Here is a 17,500-nt window from a genome sequence, read left to right as displayed (position 1 = left end):
AAAAAGAACCAGTATTCTTGTCTTTCCTCTTCCCCAGAGCCGTATTTCTTGTCAATCGCGAAAATAAATTCCCACAAATGCCCCCCAAAAAGGATGTACGAATCGCCAAAATAAATTTCTGCAAATTGCTCTCGGGATTTCCTCCCTAAACACAATCTCTCTCTCTCTCTTTTATTTTTATTGTTAATGTTATTGTTTCTGCTTCTGTTGTTGGATTTGAAAGAAAATGTAATAATCTTTATTTTCAAGGACGATCATTCATCGATTCGTTCTTTGTTATCGATTGTGATTTTCGCGTAAATAAAACGCTAATATTTATGGTCGCTAATATTTAGTATTTGAAAAATATCCGTTGAAGTGAACTTGAATCTAATCATATCTTTATTTAGATTTCATTCAGCAATAATGGTAACAGTAATAATAAATGCTTGTTGAAAAGAAGAGAGAGAGAGAGAGAGAGAGAGAGAGAGAGAGAGAGAGAGCGCTTTCCCGCCATATCGTTTTGCAGTCTCTCAAGTAGGTTGTTCATTCGCCCTTTTTCTAGAGATGAAAAAACCGTTGCAAACCTTCTCTCTCTCTCTCTCTCTCTCTCTCTCTCTCTCTCTCTCTCTCTGTGAAAAGCAGCAATGCACTAGAATAAAAAGCAGCAGGAAGGAAGCATTTAGAGAGAATAATCAACCTCTTCGCAACATTGTCAATCGTAACTTGGCTCCTCCCCCTAAGAACCCGCGAAGAAGCCAAAGGAAAAAAAAAATAGCCACTGTCTTTAAAAAGGGGGCGAGGGATAGTTGCTAGCAGTTGCAATAGCTAGCCGTGGTTCAGGGAGCTTATCTTAATCTCCTTTCATAAAGGGGTATCAAGGAAAAGAGGAGGAAAAAAAGAGGAAAGTTGAAAAAAAGATATAGACGCTGTTTAAGCTGCTTACAAAGGCGGATTTGGCTTGGATATAGCCGGAAATTTTAGCCTGATTTTCGCTATAAGCTGTAGACGGATATTAGGTTGGCGGGGTTTAATATTGACTTTTTGTTTTTGCCACGCTAATTTTACTCACGTTTAGTAACATAAAGATAAGATAGTATTATTTATTATATGAATTAGATACTAGTTTCTTAGGCTATCATCTTATGACGTTAATGAAGGTATCGCTAGATCGGCCTAATACTGCGCTATGTTTTTTGGGCTGTTTGAAACCTACAAAGATTTACCTGTATTTTGAAATAATTTAAGCTTTTGCGTTAATTATTTTAATACATATTGTATAAATTGTGCTTGTCATTGTGCCTGTAAGTATACTCTCTCTCTCTCTCTCTCTCTCTCTCTCTCTCTCTCGACTTCCAGATGGTGTGAGTTTAATGAGTTGTGAACTTTAATGAGTTAAGAACAGAATTTTTAAGAAAGCATACTCTCTCTCTCTCTCTCTCTCTCTCTCTCTCTCTCATTGATCGTCATTGTACTTTTAAGAGGGATGTATGGGGTAAGTGCGGAGAGAGAGAGAGAGAGAGAGAGAGAGAGAGAGAGGATCGAACTCTAGCCCCATAAAATGCAAGCGATCCTCGCCTTTCATTCGCAGTGGCTATGGTTCGATCCCACCATGAGATAGAAATTTATACACATACACGTCCTCAAAGGTTAAAGTAGAGAGAGAGAGAGAGAGAGAGAGAGAGAGAGAGAGAGAGAGAGAGAGTCTTTGCTCACCTCCGATTAATGTTCACATTTAAGGAACTTTAAGTTTTCTGTTTAAGGTTACGATAGAAATGGCTCTTCTTCTACAACTTCACTTGGAACTGCAGTGGAAGAAATGGCCCATCTTGCCATTTCAAGAGACCTTTCTGTTTTTATTTTTTATTATCAAGTTACGAGTTCTTTGTTCTAGAGACCTTTGGCAAATCGTTTTCCTTCCTGTGGCATCTGGTCACTATCTATAGTCAATTCTTTTTAATGGAGTTCTTTGTTCTAGAGACCTTGGGCAACTGGTTTTCCTTCCTGTGGCATCTGGTCACTATCTATAGTCAATTCTTTTTGATGGAGTTCTTTGTTCCAGAGACCTTTGGCCACTCGGTTTTCCTTCCTTTGGCCTCTGGTCACTATCTATAGTCAATTCTTTTTGATGGAGTTCTTTGTTCCAGAGACCTTGGGCCACTCGGTTTTCCTTCCTTTGGCCTCTGGTCACTATCTATAGTCAATTCTTTTTTTATTGAGTTCTTTGTTCCAGAGACCTTTGGCAACTCGTTTTCCTTCTTGTGGCATCTGGTCACTATCTATAGTCAATTCTTTTTAATGGAGTTCTTTGTTCTAGAGACCTTGGGCAACTGGTTTTCCTTCCTGTGGCATCTGGTCACTATCTATAGTCAATTCTTTTTGATGGAGTTCTTTGTTCCAGAGACCTTGGGCCACTCGGTTTTCCTTCCTGTGGCCTCTGGTCACTATCTATAGTCAATTCTTTTTAATGGAGTTCTTTGTTCTAGAGACCTTGGGCAACTGGTTTTCCCTCCTGTGGCCTCTGGTCACTATCTATAGTCAATTCTTTTTAATGGAGTTCTTTGTTCTAGAGACCTTTGGCCACTCGTTTTCCTTCCTGTGGCATCTGGTCACTATCTATAGTCAATTCTTTTTAATGGAGTTCTTTGTTCTAGAGACCTTGGGCAACTGGTTTTCCCTCCTGTGGCCTCTGGTCACTATCTATAGTCAATTCTTTTTAATGGAGTTCTTTGTTCTAGAGACCTTTGGCAACTCGGTTTCCTTCCTTTGGCATCTGGTCACTATCTATAGTCAATTCTTTTTGATGGAGTTCTTTGTTCCAGAGACCTTGGGCCACTCGGTTTTCCTTCCTGTGGCCTCTGGTCACTATCTATAGTCAATTCTTTTTAATGGAGTTCTTTGTTCCAGAGACCTTGGGCCACTCGGTTTTCCTTCCTTTGGCCTCTGGTCACTATCTATAGTCAATTCTTTTTGATGGAGTTCTTTGTTCCAGAGACCTTTGGCCACTCGGTTTTCCTTCCTGTGGCCTCTGGTCACTATCTATAGTCAATTCTTTTTGATGGAGTTCTTTGTTCCAGAGACCTTTGGCAACTCGGTTTCCTTCCTTTGGCCTCTGGTCACTATCTATAGTCAATTCTTTTTAATGGAGTTCTTTGTTCTAGAGACCTTTGGCAACTCGGTTTCCTTCCTTTGGCATCTGGTCACTATCTATAGTCAATTCTTTTTGATGGAGTTCTTTGTTCCAGAGACCTTGGGCCACTCGGTTTTCCTTCCTGTGGCCTCTGGTCACTATCTATAGTCAATTCTTTTTAATGGAGTTCTTTGTTCCAGAGACCTTGGGCCACTCGGTTTTCCTTCCTTTGGCCTCTGGTCACTATCTATAGTCAATTCTTTTTGATGGAGTTCTTTGTTCCAGAGACCTTTGGCCACTCGGTTTTCCTTCCTTTGGCCTCTGGTCACTATCTATAGTCAATTCTTTTTAATGGAGTTCTTTGTTCCAGAGACCTTTGGCAACTCGGTTTCCTTCCTTTGGCCTCTGGTCACTATCTATAGTCAATTCTTTTTAATGGAGTTCTTTGTTCTAGAGACCTTTGGCAACTCGGTTTCCTTCCTTTGGCCTCTGGTCACTATCTATAGTCAATTCTTTTTGATGGAGTTCTTTGTTCCAGAGACCTTTGGCCACTCGGTTTTCCTTCCTTTGGCCTCTGGTCACTATCTATAGTCAATTCTTTTTGATGGAGTTCTTTGTTCCAGAGACCTTTGGCAACTCGGTTTCCTTCCTTTGGCCTCTGGTCACTATCTATAGTCAATTCTTTTTGATGGAGTTCTTTGTTCCAGAGACCTTTGGCAACTCGGTTTCCTTCCTTTGGCCTCTGGTCACTATCTATAGTCAATTCTTTTTGATGGAGTTCTTTGTTCCAGAGACCTTGGGCCACTCGGTTTTCCTTCCTTTGGCCTCTGGTCACTATCTATAGTCAATTCTTTTTAATGGAGTTCTTTGTTCCAGAGACCTTGGGCCACTCGGTTTTCCTTCCTTTGGCCTCTGGTCACTATCTATAGTCAATTCTTTTTAACGGAGTTCTTTGTTCCAGAGACCTTTGGCCACTCGGTTTTCCTTCCTTTGGCCTCTGGTCACTATCTATAGTCAATTCTTTTTGATGGAGTTCTTTGTTCCAGAGACCTTTGGCAACTCGGTTTCCTTCCTTTGGCCTCTGGTCACTATCTATAGTCAATTCTTTTTGATGGAGTTCTTTGTTCCAGAGACCTTTGGCAACTCGGTTTCCTTCCTTTGGCCTCTGGTCACTATCTATAGTCAATTCTTTTTGATGGAGTTCTTTGTTCCAGAGACCTTGGGCCACTCGGTTTTCCTTCCTTTGGCCTCTGGTCACTATCTATAGTCAATTCTTTTTAATGGAGTTCTTTGTTCCAGAGACCTTGGGCCACTCGGTTTTCCTTCCTTTGGCCTCTGGTCACTATCTATAGTCAATTCTTTTTAATGGAGTTCTTTGTTCTAGAGACCTTTGGCAACTCGGTTTCCTTCCTTTGGCCTCTGGTCACTATCTATAGTCAATTCTTTTTAATGGAGTTCTTTGTTCTAGAGACCTTTGGCAACTCGGTTTTCCTTCCTTTGGCCTCTGGTCACTATCTATAGTCAATTCTTTTTAATGGAGTTCTTTGTTCCAGAGACCTTGGGCCACTCGGTTTTCCTTCCTTTGGCCTCTGGTCACTATCTATAGTCAATTCTTTTTAATGGAGTTCTTTGTTCTAGAGACCTTTGGCAACTCGGTTTCCTTCCTTTGGCCTCTGGTCACTATCTATAGTCAATTCTTTTTAATGGAGTTCTTTGTTCTAGAGACCTTTGGCAACTCGGTTTCCTTCCTTTGGCCTCTGGTCACTATCTATAGTCAATTCTTTTTAATGGAGTTCTTTGTTCCAGAGACCTTGGGCCACTCGGTTTTCCTTCCTTTGGCCTCTGGTCACTATCTATAGTCAATTCTTTTTAATGGAGTTCTTTGTTCTAGAGACCTTTGGCAACTCGGTTTCCTTCCTTTGGCCTCTGGTCACTATCTATAGTCAATTCTTTTTGATGGAGTTCTTTGTTCCAGAGACCTTGGGCCACTGGTTTTCCTTCCTTTGGCCTCTGGTCACTATCTATAGTCAATTCTTTTTAATGGAGTTCTTTGTTCTAGAGACCTTTGGCAACTCGGTTTCCTTCCTTTGGCCTCTGGTCACTATCTATAGTCAATTCTTTTTGATGGAGTTCTTTGTTCCAGAGACCTTGGGCCACTCGGTTTTCCTTCCTTTGGCCTCTGGTCACTATCTATAGTCAATTCTTTTTGATGGAGTTCTTTGTTCTAGAGACCTTTGGCAACTCGGTTTCCTTCCTTTGGCCTCTGGTCACTATCTATAGTCAATTCTTTTTAATGGAGTTCTTTGTTCTAGAGACCTTTGGCAACTCGGTTTCCTTCCTTTGGCCTCTGGTCACTATCTATAGTCAATTCTTTTTGATGGAGTTCTTTGTTCCAGAGACCTTGGGCCACTGGTTTTCCTTCCTTTGGCCTCTGGTCACTATCTATAGTCAATTCTTTTTAATGGAGTTCTTTGTTCTAGAGACCTTTGGCAACTCGGTTTCCTTCCTTTGGCCTCTGGTCACTATCTATAGTCAATTCTTTTTGATGGAGTTCTTTGTTCCAGAGACCTTGGGCCACTCGGTTTTCCTTCCTTTGGCCTCTGGTCACTATCTATAGTCAATTCTTTTTGATGGAGTTCTTTGTTCTAGAGACCTTTGGCAACTCGGTTTCCTTCCTTTGGCCTCTGGTCACTATCTATAGTCAATTCTTTTTAATGGAGTTCTTTGTTCTAGAGACCTTTGGCAACTCGGTTTCCTTCCTTTGGCCTCTGGTCACTATCTATAGTCAATTCTTTTTGATGGAGTTCTTTGTTCCAGAGACCTTGGGCCACTCGGTTTTCCTTCCTTTGGCATCTGGTCACTATCTATAGTCAATTCTTTTTAATGGAGTTCTTTGTTCTAGAGACCTTTGGCAACTCGGTTTCCTTCCTTTGGCCTCTGGTCACTATCTATAGTCAATTCTTTTTAATGGAGTTCTTTGTTCTAGAGACCTTTGGCAACTCGGTTTCCTTCCTTTGGCCTCTGGTCACTATCTATAGTCAATTCTTTTTGATGGAGTTCTTTGTTCCAGAGACCTTGGGCCACTCGGTTTTCCTTCCTTTGGCCTCTGGTCACTATCTATAGTCAATTCTTTTTAATGGAGTTCTTTGTTCTAGAGACCTTTGGCAACTCGGTTTCCTTCCTTTGGCCTCTGGTCACTATCTATAGTCAATTCTTTTTGATGGAGTTCTTTGTTCCAGAGACCTTGGGCCACTGGTTTTCCTTCCTTTGGCCTCTGGTCACTATCTATAGTCAATTCTTTTTAATGGAGTTCTTTGTTCTAGAGACCTTTGGCAACTCGGTTTCCTTCCTTTGGCCTCTGGTCACTATCTATAGTCAATTCTTTTTGATGGAGTTCTTTGTTCCAGAGACCTTTGGCCACTCGGTTTTCCTTCCTTTGGCCTCTGGTCACTATCTATAGTCAATTCTTTTTGATGGAGTTCTTTGTTCCAGAGACCTTGGGCCACTCGGTTTTCCTTCCTTTGGCCTCTGGTCACTATCTATAGTCAATTCTTTTTAATGGAGTTCTTTGTTCCAGAGACCTTGGGCCACTCGGTTTTCCTTCCTTTGGCCTCTGGTCACTATCTATAGTCAATTCTTTTTAATGGAGTTCTTTGTTCTAGAGACCTTTGGCAACTCGGTTTCCTTCCTTTGGCCTCTGGTCACTATCTATAGTCAATTCTTTTTGATGGAGTTCTTTGTTCCAGAGACCTTGGGCCACTGGTTTTCCTTCCTGTGGCCTCTGGTCACTATCTATAGTCAATTCTTTTTGATGGAGTTCTTTGTTCCAGAGACCTTTGGCCACTCGGTTTTCCTTCCTTTGGCCTCTGGTCACTATCTATAGTCAATTCTTTTTAATGGAGTTCTTTGTTCCAGAGACCTTGGGCCACTCGGTTTTCCTTCCTTTGGCCTCTGGTCACTATCTATAGTCAATTCTTTTTAATGGAGTTCTTTGTTCCAGAGACCTTGGGCCACTCGGTTTTCCTTCCTTTGGCCTCTGGTCACTATCTATAGTCAATTCTTTTTAATGGAGTTCTTTGTTCCAGAGACCTTGGGCCACTCGGTTTTCCTTCCTTTGGCCTCTGGTCACTATCTATAGTCAATTCTTTTTAATGGAGTTCTTTGTTCCAGAGACCTTGGGCCACTCGGTTTTCCTTCCTTTGGCCTCTGGTCACTATCTATAGTCAATTCTTTTTAATGGAGTTCTTTGTTCTAGAGACCTTTGGCAACTCGGTTTCCTTCCTGTGGCCTCTGGTCACTATCTATAGTCAATTCTTTTTGATGGAGTTCTTTGTTCCAGAGACCTTGGGCCACTGGTTTTCCTTCCTTTGGCCTCTGGTCACTATCTATAGTCAATTCTTTTTGATGGAGTTCTTTGTTCCAGAGACCTTGGGCCACTCGGTTTTCCTTCCTTTGGCCTCTGGTCACTATCTATAGTCAATTCTTTTTGATGGAGTTCTTTGTTCCAGAGACCTTGGGCCACTCGGTTTTCCTTCCTTTGGCCTCTGGTCACTATCTATAGTCAATTCTTTTTAATGGAGTTCTTTGTTCCAGAGACCTTGGGCCACTCGGTTTTCCTTCCTTTGGCCTCTGGTCACTATCTATAGTCAATTCTTTTTGATGGAGTTCTTTGTTCCAGAGACCTAGGGCCACTGGTTTTCCTTCCTGTGGCCTCTGGTCACTATCTATAGTCAATTCTTTTTAATGGAGTTCTTTGTTCCAGAGACCTTGGGCCACTCGGTTTTCCTTCCTTTGGCCTCTGGTCACTATCTATAGTCAATTCTTTTTAATGGAGTTCTTTGTTCCAGAGACCTAGGGCCACTGGTTTTCCTTCCTGTGGCCTCTGGTCACTATCTATAGTCAATTCTTTTTAATGGAGTTCTTTGTTCCAGAGACCTTGGGCCACTCGTTTTTCCTTCCTGTGGCCTCTGGTCACTATCTATAGTCAATTCTTTTTGATGGAGTTCTTTGTTCCAGAGACCTTGGGCCACTCGGTTTTCCTTCCTGTGGCCTCTGGTCACTATCTATAGTCAATTCTTTTTGATGGAGTTCTTTGTTCCAGAGACCTTGGGCCACTCGGTTTTCCTTCCTGTGGCCTCTGGTCACTATCTATAGTCAATTCTTTTTGATGGAGTTCTTTGTTCCAGAGACCTTGGGCCACTCGGTTTTCCTTCCTGTGGCCTCTGGTCACTATCTATAGTCAATTCTTTTTGATGGAGTTCTTTGTTCCAGAGACCTTGGGCCACTCGGTTTTCCTTCCTGTGGCCTCTGGTCACTATCTATAGTCAATTCTTTTTGATGGAGTTCTTTGTTCCAGAGACCTTGGGCCACTCGGTTTTCCTTCCTGTGGCCTCTGGTCACTATCTATAGTCAATTCTTTTTGATGGAGTTCTTTGTTCCAGAGACCTTGGGCCACTCGGTTTTCCTTCCTGTGGCCTCTGGTCACTATCTATAGTCAATTCTTTTTGATGGAGTTCTTTGTTCCAGAGACCTTGGGCCACTCGGTTTTCCTTCCTGTGGCCTCTGGTCACTATCTATAGTCAATTCTTTTTGATGGAGTTCTTTGTTCCAGAGACCTTGGGCCACTCGGTTTTCCTTCCTGTGGCCTCTGGTCACTATCTATAGTCAATTCTTTTTGATGGAGTTCTTTGTTCCAGAGACCTTGGGCCACTCGGTTTTCCTTCCTGTGGCCTCTGGTCACTATCTATAGTCAATTCTTTTTGATGGAGTTCTTTGTTCCAGAGACCTTGGGCCACTCGGTTTTCCTTCCTGTGGCCTCTGGTCACTATCTATAGTCAATTCTTTTTGATGGAGTTCTTTGTTCCAGAGACCTTGGGCCACTCGGTTTTCCTTCCTGTGGCCTCTGGTCACTATCTATAGTCAATTCTTTTTGATGGAGTTCTTTGTTCCAGAGACCTTGGGCCACTCGGTTTTCCTTCCTGTGGCCTCTGGTCACTATCTATAGTCAATTCTTTTTGATGGAGTTCTTTGTTCCAGAGACCTTGGGCCACTCGGTTTTCCTTCCTGTGGCCTCTGGTCACTATCTATAGTCAATTCTTTTTGATGGAGTTCTTTGTTCCAGAGACCTTGGGCCACTCGGTTTTCCTTCCTGTGGCCTCTGGTCACTATCTATAGTCAATTCTTTTTAACGGAGTTCTTTGTTCCAGAGACCTTGGGCCACTCGGTTTTCCTTCCTGTGGCCTCTGGTCACTATCTATAGTCAATTCTTTTTAACGGAGTTCTTTGTTCCAGAGACCTTGGGCCACTCGGTTTTCCTTCCTGTGGCCTCTGGTCACTATCTATAGTCAATTCTTTTTAACGGAGTTCTTTGTTCCAGAGACCTTGGGCCACTCGGTTTTCCTTCCTGTGGCCTCTGGTCACTATCTATAGTCAATTCTTTTTAACGGAGTTCTTTGTTCCAGAGACCTTGGGCCACTCGGTTTTCCTTCCTGTGGCCTCTGGTCACTATCTATAGTCAATTCTTTTTAACGGAGTTCTTTGTTCCAGAGACCTTGGGCCACTCGGTTTCCTTCCTTTGGCCTCTGGTCACTATCTATAGTCAATTCTTTTTAACGGAGTTCTTTGTTCCAGAGACCTTGGGCCACTCGGTTTTCCTTCCTTTGGCCTCTGGTCACTATCTATAGTCAATTCTTTTTGACGGAGTTCTTTGTTCCAGAGACCTTGGGCCACTCGGTTTTCCTTCCTTTGGCCTCTGGTCACTATCTATAGTCAATTCTTTTTGATGGAGTTCTTTGTTCCAGAGACCTTGGGCCACTCGGTTTTCCTTCCTTTGGCCTCTGGTCACTATCTATAGTCAATTCTTTTTGATGGAGTTCTTTGTTCCAGAGACCTTGGGCCACTCGGTTTTCCTTCCTTTGGCCTCTGGTCACTATCTATAGTCAATTCTTTTTGATGGAGTTCTTTGTTCCAGAGACCTTGGGCCACTCGGTTTTCCTTCCTTTGGCCTCTGGTCACTATCTATAGTCAATTCTTTTTGATGGAGTTCTTTGTTCCAGAGACCTTGGGCCACTCGGTTTTCCTTCCTTTGGCCTCTGGTCACTATCTATAGTCAATTCTTTTTGATGGAGTTCTTTGTTCCAGAGACCTTGGGCCACTCGGTTTTCCTTCCTTTGGCCTCTGGTCACTATCTATAGTCAATTCTTTTTGATGGAGTTCTTTGTTCCAGAGACCTTGGGCCACTCGGTTTTCCTTCCTGTGGCCTCTGGTCACTATCTATAGTCAATTCTTTTTGATGGAGTTCTTTGTTCCAGAGACCTTGGGCCACTCGGTTTTCCTTCCTGTGGCCTCTGGTCACTATCTATAGTCAATTCTTTTTAATGGAGTTCTTTGTTCCAGAGACCTTTGGCCACTCGGTTTTCCTTCCTTTGGCCTCTGGTCACTATCTATAGTCAATTCTTTTTAATGGAGTTCTTTTGGCCTCTGGTCACTATCTATAGTCAATTCTTTTTAATGGAGTTCTTTGTTCCAGAGACCTTTGGCCACTCGGTTTTCCTTCCTTTGGCCTCTGGTCACTATCTATAGTCAATTCTTTTTAATGGAGTTCTTTGTTCCAGAGACCTTTGGCCACTCGTTTTCCTTCCTGTGGCCTCTGGTCACTATCTATAGTCAATTCTTTTTAATGGAGTTCTTTGTTCCAGAGACCTTGGGCCACTGGTTTTTCCTTCCTGTGGCCTCTGGTCACTATCTATAGTCAATTCTTTTTAATGGAGTTCTTTGTTCCAGAGACCTTGGGCCACTGGTTTTTCCTTCCTGTGGCCTCTGGTCACTATCTATAGTCAATTCTTTTTAATGGAGTTCTTTGTTCCAGAGACCTTGGGCCACTGGTTTTTCCTTCCTGTGGCCTCTGGTCACTATCTATAGTCAATTCTTTTTAATGGAGTTCTTTGTTCCAGAGACCTTGGGCCACTGGTTTTTCCTTCCTGTGGCCTCTGGTCACTATCTATAGTCAATTCTTTTTAATGGAGTTCTTTGTTCCAGAGACCTTGGGCCACTGGTTTTTCCTTCCTGTGGCCTCTGGTCACTATCTATAGTCAATTCTTTTTAATGGAGTTCTTTGTTCCAGAGACCTTGGGCCACTCGGTTTTCCTTCCTGTGGCCTCTGGTCACTATCTATAGTCAATTCTTTTTAATGGAGTTCTTTGTTCCAGAGACCTTGGGCCACTCGGTTTTCCTTCCTGTGGCCTCTGGTCACTATCTATAGTCAATTCTTTTTAATGGAGTTCTTTGTTCCAGAGACCTTGGGCCACTCGGTTTTCCTTCCTGTGGCCTCTGGTCACTATCTATAGTCAATTCTTTTTAATGGAGTTCTTTGTTCCAGAGACCTTGGGCCACTCGGTTTTCCTTCCTGTGGCCTCTGGTCACTATCTATAGTCAATTCTTTTTAATGGAGTTCTTTGTTCCAGAGACCTTGGGCAACTGGTTTTCCTTCCTGTGGCATCTGGTCACTATCTATAGTCAATTCTTTTTAATGGAGTTCTTTGTTCTAGAGACCTTGGGCAACTGGTTTTCCTTCCTGTGGCATCTGGTCAATATCTATAGTCAATTCTTTTTAATGGAGTTCTTTGTTCTAGAGACCTTGGGCAACTGGTTTTCCTTCCTGTGGCATCTGGTAACTATCTATAGTCAATTCTTTTTAGTGAGGCAGATTTGCATCTAGCAGGGGTGCCCTTTTAGCTCGGAAAAGTTTCCCGCTCGCTGATTGGTTGGACAAGATAATTCTAACCATTCATGTAGCAGGAAACTTTATCCGAGCAAAAAGGGCACCGCTGCGAGTCGGTGCAAATGCGCCTCATTAAAAAAAATTGAGTATAGTTGTATATTATTTTGATAGTTTTTATATTTATTGCTTCATATAATCATTTCTTCTATTTTTTTTTTTTTTTTTGTAAATATCTTTTTTAATAGTACAAAAGATCCTTAACTTAAAGACTTCCATAGATTCCAAGAAGCTGTTTTTAAATGGAATTGTGATGGATTTTGGCCTAGGGTAGGCAAAAAATTGTCAGAATTCTTATGAAATGGATATCATGTTATTACACATGTCGTTTTGCTTACAGTATTAGATATTATAATATTGTTTTATTATAATATTTTTTTATTTTATCATGTATACACTCTAAAATCAAACCACTGTTCTCTAGACTTGGGTAGTGCCATAGCCTCTGTACCATGGTCTTCCGTTGTCTTTTGTTAGGGTTTTCTTGCTTGAGGGTGCACTCGGGCACACTATTCTTTACAATTTCTATTCCTCTTGTTTTTTTAAATTTTTTATAGTTTATATAGGAATTATTTATTTTAATGTTATCGTTTTTAGAATATTCTATTTTTCCTTGTTTCCTTTCCTCACTGGGCTATTTTCCCCGTTGGTGCCACTTGGCTTATAGCATCTTGCTTTTCCAACTAGGGTTGTAGCTCAGCAATTAGTAATAATAATAATAATAATAATAATAATAATAATAATAATAATACTTATAAGTATAACAGAGTTTTAAGGTTCAAAGGTCACTCATGAATGGCAGAGGCAAGGGATAGTTACAATGCCCTATCAAGCAGGACAATGCCCTAGAGACTGACCATATATTAGATGATCAGCACCCAAACCCCCTCTCCATCCAAGCTAGGACCAAGGAGATCCAGGCAATGGCTACTGAGGACTCAACAGATAAACCTATAGGATCCCCCATAAGGATGGTGAGGTTGCAGTAACCAGAGGAACTTGACGAGTTTCAAATATGTTTCTACTGAACTAGTCAGTAGGTTAGTAACAATCTCATAAACTCTTTAATTTCTATACTCTATCCGTCTGTTTAAGTATATTATGAGCATGAGCATACACACAAACCACTTTGGTGCCCAACCACAGTGGTGGCCACCGCAGTAAACAGCTTAACCTCTCTGATCCCGGGCTAGGATTGATCTGCTGTCTTGCTAATGCTAGGCAAACTCGTTACCACTATACTAGCTAGGAGGTTAGTAACAATGGCATAAAAACCGTTTAATTTCTAAACTCTATCTATCCGTTGAAGTATATTACGAGCACGAACATACGCACAAACTTCTTAAGCCTCCGGTCTTGTGCTGGGATCGATCTGCTGCATTGCGAAAGCAAGGCAAATGTGTTACCATTGTTCTACCTAGGTGGTTAGTGACAACGGCATAAAAACTGTTTAATTTCTAAACTCTATCCGTTGAAGTATATTAAGAGCACGAACATACACACTTCTTAAGCCTCCGGTCTTGTGCTGGGATCGATCTGCTGCATTGCGAAAGCAAGGCAAGCTCGTTACCACTGTTCTAGCTAGGAGGTTAGTGACTATGGCATAAAAACCGTTTAATTACTAAACTCTATCCGTTGAAGTATATTACGAGCACGAACATACACAAACTTCTTAAGCCTCCGGTCTTGTGCTGGGATCGATCTGCTGCCTTGCGAAAGCAAGGCAAATATGTTACCACTGTTCTAGCTAGGAGGTTAGTGACAATAGCATAAAATCCGTTTAATTTCTAAACTCTATCTATCCGTTGAAGTATATTAAGAGCATGAACATACACACTTCTTAAGCCTCCGGTCTTGTGCTGGGATCGATCTGCTGTCTTGCGAAAGCAAGGCAAGCTCGTTACCACTGTTCTAGCTAGGAGGTTAGTGACTATGGCATAAAAACCGTTTAATTTCTAAACTCTATCTATCCATTGAAGTATATTACGAGCACGAACATACACAAACTTCTTAAGCCTCCGGTCTTGTGCTGGAATCGATCTGCTGTCTTGCGAAAGCAAGGCAAATACGTTACCACTGTACTAGCCAGGAGGTCAGTGACTATGGCATAAAAACCGTTTAATTTCTATACTCTATCTATCCGTTGAAGTATATTACGAGCACGAACATACGCACAAACTTCTTAAGCCTCCGGTCTTGTGCTGGGATCGATCTGCTGCATTGCGAAAGCAAGGCAAATGTGTTACCACTGTTCTACCTAGGAGGTTAGTGACAACGGCATAAAAACCGTTTAATTTCTAAACTCTATCTATCCGTTGAAGTATATTACGAGCATGAACATACACACTTCTTAAGCCTCCGGTCTTGTGCTGGGATCGATCTGCTGTCTTGGGAAAGCAAGGCAAGCTCGTTACCACTGTTCTAGCCAGGAGGTTAGTGACAATGGCATGAAAACCGTTTCATTTCTAAACTCTATCTATCCGTTGAAGTATATTAAGAGCACGAACATACACACTTCTTAAGCCTCCGGTCTTGTGCTGGGATCGATCTGCTGTCTTGAGAAAGCAAGGCAGACTTGTTACTACTGTTCTAGCCAGGAGGTTAGTGACTATGGCATAAAAACCATTTAATTTCTAAACTCTATCTATCCGTTGAAGTACATTACGAGCACCAACATACACAAACTTCATAAGCCTCCGGTCTTGTGCTGGGATCGATCTGCTGCCTTGCGAAAGCAAGGCAAATATGTTACCACTGTTCTAGCTAGAAGGTTAGTGACAATGGCATAAAAACTGTTTAATATCTAAACTCTATCCATCCGTTGAAGTATATTACGAGCACGAACATACGCACAAACTTCTTAAGCCTCCGGTCTTGTGCTGGGATCGATCTGCTGACTTGCGAAAGCAAGGCAAGCTCGTTACCACTGTTCTAGCTAGGAGGTTAGTGACAACGGCATAAAAACCATTTAATTTCTAAACTCTATCTATCCGTTGAAGTATATTACGAGCACGAACATACACACTTCTTAAGCCTCCGGTCTTGTGCTGGGATCGATCTGCTGTCTTGAGAAAGCAAGGCAGACTCGTTACTACTGTTCTAGCTAGGAGGTTAGTGACTATGGCATAAAAACCGTTTAATTTCTAAACTCTATCTATCCGTTGAAGTATATTAAGAGCACAAACATACGCACAAACTTCATAAGCCTCCGGTCTTGTGCTGGGATCGATCTGCTGCCTTGCGAAAGCAAGGCAAATATGTTACCACTGTTCTAGCTAGAAGGTTAGTGACAACGGCATAAAAACCGTTTAATTTCTAAACTCTATCTATCCATTGAAGTATATTACGAGCAAGAACATACGCACGAACCCGTCGGAGCATCATTATGCACGCGTCATCTTCACGTATGTATTCGCCCACATTCGCCCGAGTCTAGCCCCGGTGATGGCACCATTCGCCCTTTTATTTTCCCCATAAAGAAACAGTTATGCCACAATGATGCTTCATTTCTGAAGAGTTACTACCCCTCGGGATGTCCTTCTCCAGAGGTTCGTAAAACCGAGAAGGGAACAATGTTGCATAAGTCGTAAAACGGAGTCTCTCCCCGGCACATACGGCTGGATTACGTACGACCGGATTGTCGTCCGATTGTTCGTTCGGTGTTTACAGTTGTTCGCGAAATGACAGCTCTAGGCGTGGAAGGGGGAGGAGGAGGAGCTGTCGGGGAAGGCTGGAGATGGGGGAAGAGCATTATGCGAAGGACTGGAGAGTAGAGTAGTTTGCTAGGCAATGGGGAAGAGCAGTTTCTGAAAAGCTAGGAAAGAGCTAGAGAGAAGAAGTATATGCAGAGATGGGGAAGAGCAGTTTATGAAGAGTTGGGGAAGAGCAGTTTATGAAGAGTTGGGGAAGAGCAATGTACGAAGAGCTGGAAAGGAGCAGTTCGCCAGGAGAAGGGGAAGAGCTAGAGAAGCAGTTTATGCAGGGATGGGGAAGGGCAGTTTATGAAGAGTTGGGGAAGACCAATATACTAAGAGCTGGAAAGGAGCAGTTGGCCAGACATGGGGAAGAGCTTTTTATGGAGATATTGGGAAGAGCTAGAGAGAAGCAGTTTTTGAAGAGATAGGGAAGAGCAGTTTATGAAGTGTTGGGGAAGAGCAGTATGCGAAGAGCTGGAGAGGAGCAATTTGCAGGGCAATGGGGAAGAGCAGTTTATGAACAGCTGGAGAAGAGCAAGAGAGAATTAGTTTTCAGGGCGATGGAGAAGAGCAGCAGTTTATGAAGAACTCGGAAGAGCAGTTGACGAAGAATTAGGAAGAGCAGTTGATGAAGAACTGGGAAGAGCAGTTGACGAAGAATTAGGAAGAGCAGTTGATGAAGAACTGGGAAGAGCAGTTGACGAAGAATTAGGAGGAGCAGTTGACGAAGAATAAGGAAGAGCACTTGACGAAGAACTAGGAAGAGCAGTTGACGAAGAACTGGGAAGAGCAGTTGATGAAGAACTGGGAAGAGCAGTTGACGAAGAATTAGGAAGAGCAGTTGATGAAGAACTGGGAAGCGCAGTTGACGAAGAAATGTGTAAGAACAATTTGAGAGGAGTTGGAAAGTGTAGTTCACACATGCTAAGAATGAAAGCAGGATTAAGAAACAGATAGATGAAGGTTTACATGTATGCATGTACACACATACGTACACATTCATAATCAAACATACACACATACAAGATACGCGTCTTTAGATATACAAGACCTGATTGCTTCTAAGCATCGTTTCTAATCATCGCTTCTAAGCATCGCTTCTAAGCATTTTTCCTACGCATCCCTTCTAAGCATTGCTTCTAAGCCTTCCTTTTAAGCATTGCTTCTAAGCCTTCCTTTTAAGCATTGCTTCTGAGTATCACTTTTTGGTATCGCTCCTAAGCATCGCTTTTAAGCATCCCTTCTAAGCATTGCTTCTTGGTATTGGTTCTAAGCATCCCTTCTAAGCCTTGCTTCTAATTATCGCTTATAAGCATCCCTTCTAAGCATCACTTCTAAGCATCACTGCTAAGCATTGCTTCTAAGCATCCCCTCTGAGCATCACTTCTAAACATTGCTTCTAAGCATCCTTTTTAAGCATCCCTTCTAAGCATCGCTTCTAATTATCAATTCTAAGCATCGCTTCTAAACATCCCTTCTAAGCCTTCTTCTAATTATCGCTTATAAGCATCCCTTCTAAGCATCGCGTCTAAACATCGCTTCTAAGCATTGCTTCTAAGCATTGCTGCTAAGCATCCCTTCTAAGCCTTCTTCTAATTATCGCTTATAAGCATCCCTTCTAAGCATCGCGTCTAAACATCCCTTCTAAGCCTTCTTCTAATTATCGCTTATAAGCATCCCTTCTAAACATCGCTCCTAAGCATCACTTTTAAGCACCATTCTAAGTATTGCTTCTAAGCATCAGTTCTAATTATGACTTCTAAGCATCGCTTCTAAGCATCCCTTCTAATTATGACTTCTAAGCATCGCTTCTAAGCATCCCTGACGTTATAAATAAACCGGAATCTCATCTGAGAGGGACGAGTGTCAAATAAAGAATCTTCAAAGGCCCAGAAATACTGATCAGCTTTTTGATCTCGG

The 17,500-nt window shown here is 42.1% G+C and overlaps 2 protein-coding genes across 2 annotated transcripts in view; both read right to left on the bottom strand.

Moving 5' to 3' along the window:
• Positions 1–15,636, bottom strand: part of LOC137625428 (protein O-mannosyl-transferase tmtc2-like) — a 35,867-nt gene extending 20,231 nt beyond the window's left edge. Inside the window, exon 1 of the mRNA XM_068356337.1 lies at positions 15,516–15,636. Coding sequence (XP_068212438.1) covers positions 15,516–15,636 — 121 coding nt within the window. The remainder of the gene's footprint in view (positions 1–15,515) is intronic.
• Positions 15,637–16,158: 522 nt separating this feature from the next.
• On the bottom strand, positions 16,159–16,503 carry LOC137625427 (uncharacterized). The gene has a single exon (XM_068356336.1). It carries the CDS (start codon positions 16,501–16,503, stop codon positions 16,159–16,161), a length of 345 nt encoding a protein of 114 aa, XP_068212437.1.
• Positions 16,504–17,500: the final 997 nt, after the last annotated feature.

This window comes from Palaemon carinicauda, chromosome 32 (genome assembly GCF_036898095.1).
Source record: "Palaemon carinicauda isolate YSFRI2023 chromosome 32, ASM3689809v2, whole genome shotgun sequence".
NCBI lineage: Eukaryota > Metazoa > Arthropoda > Malacostraca > Decapoda > Palaemonidae > Palaemon > Palaemon carinicauda.
This window is presented reverse-complemented; position numbering and strand designations above follow the sequence as displayed.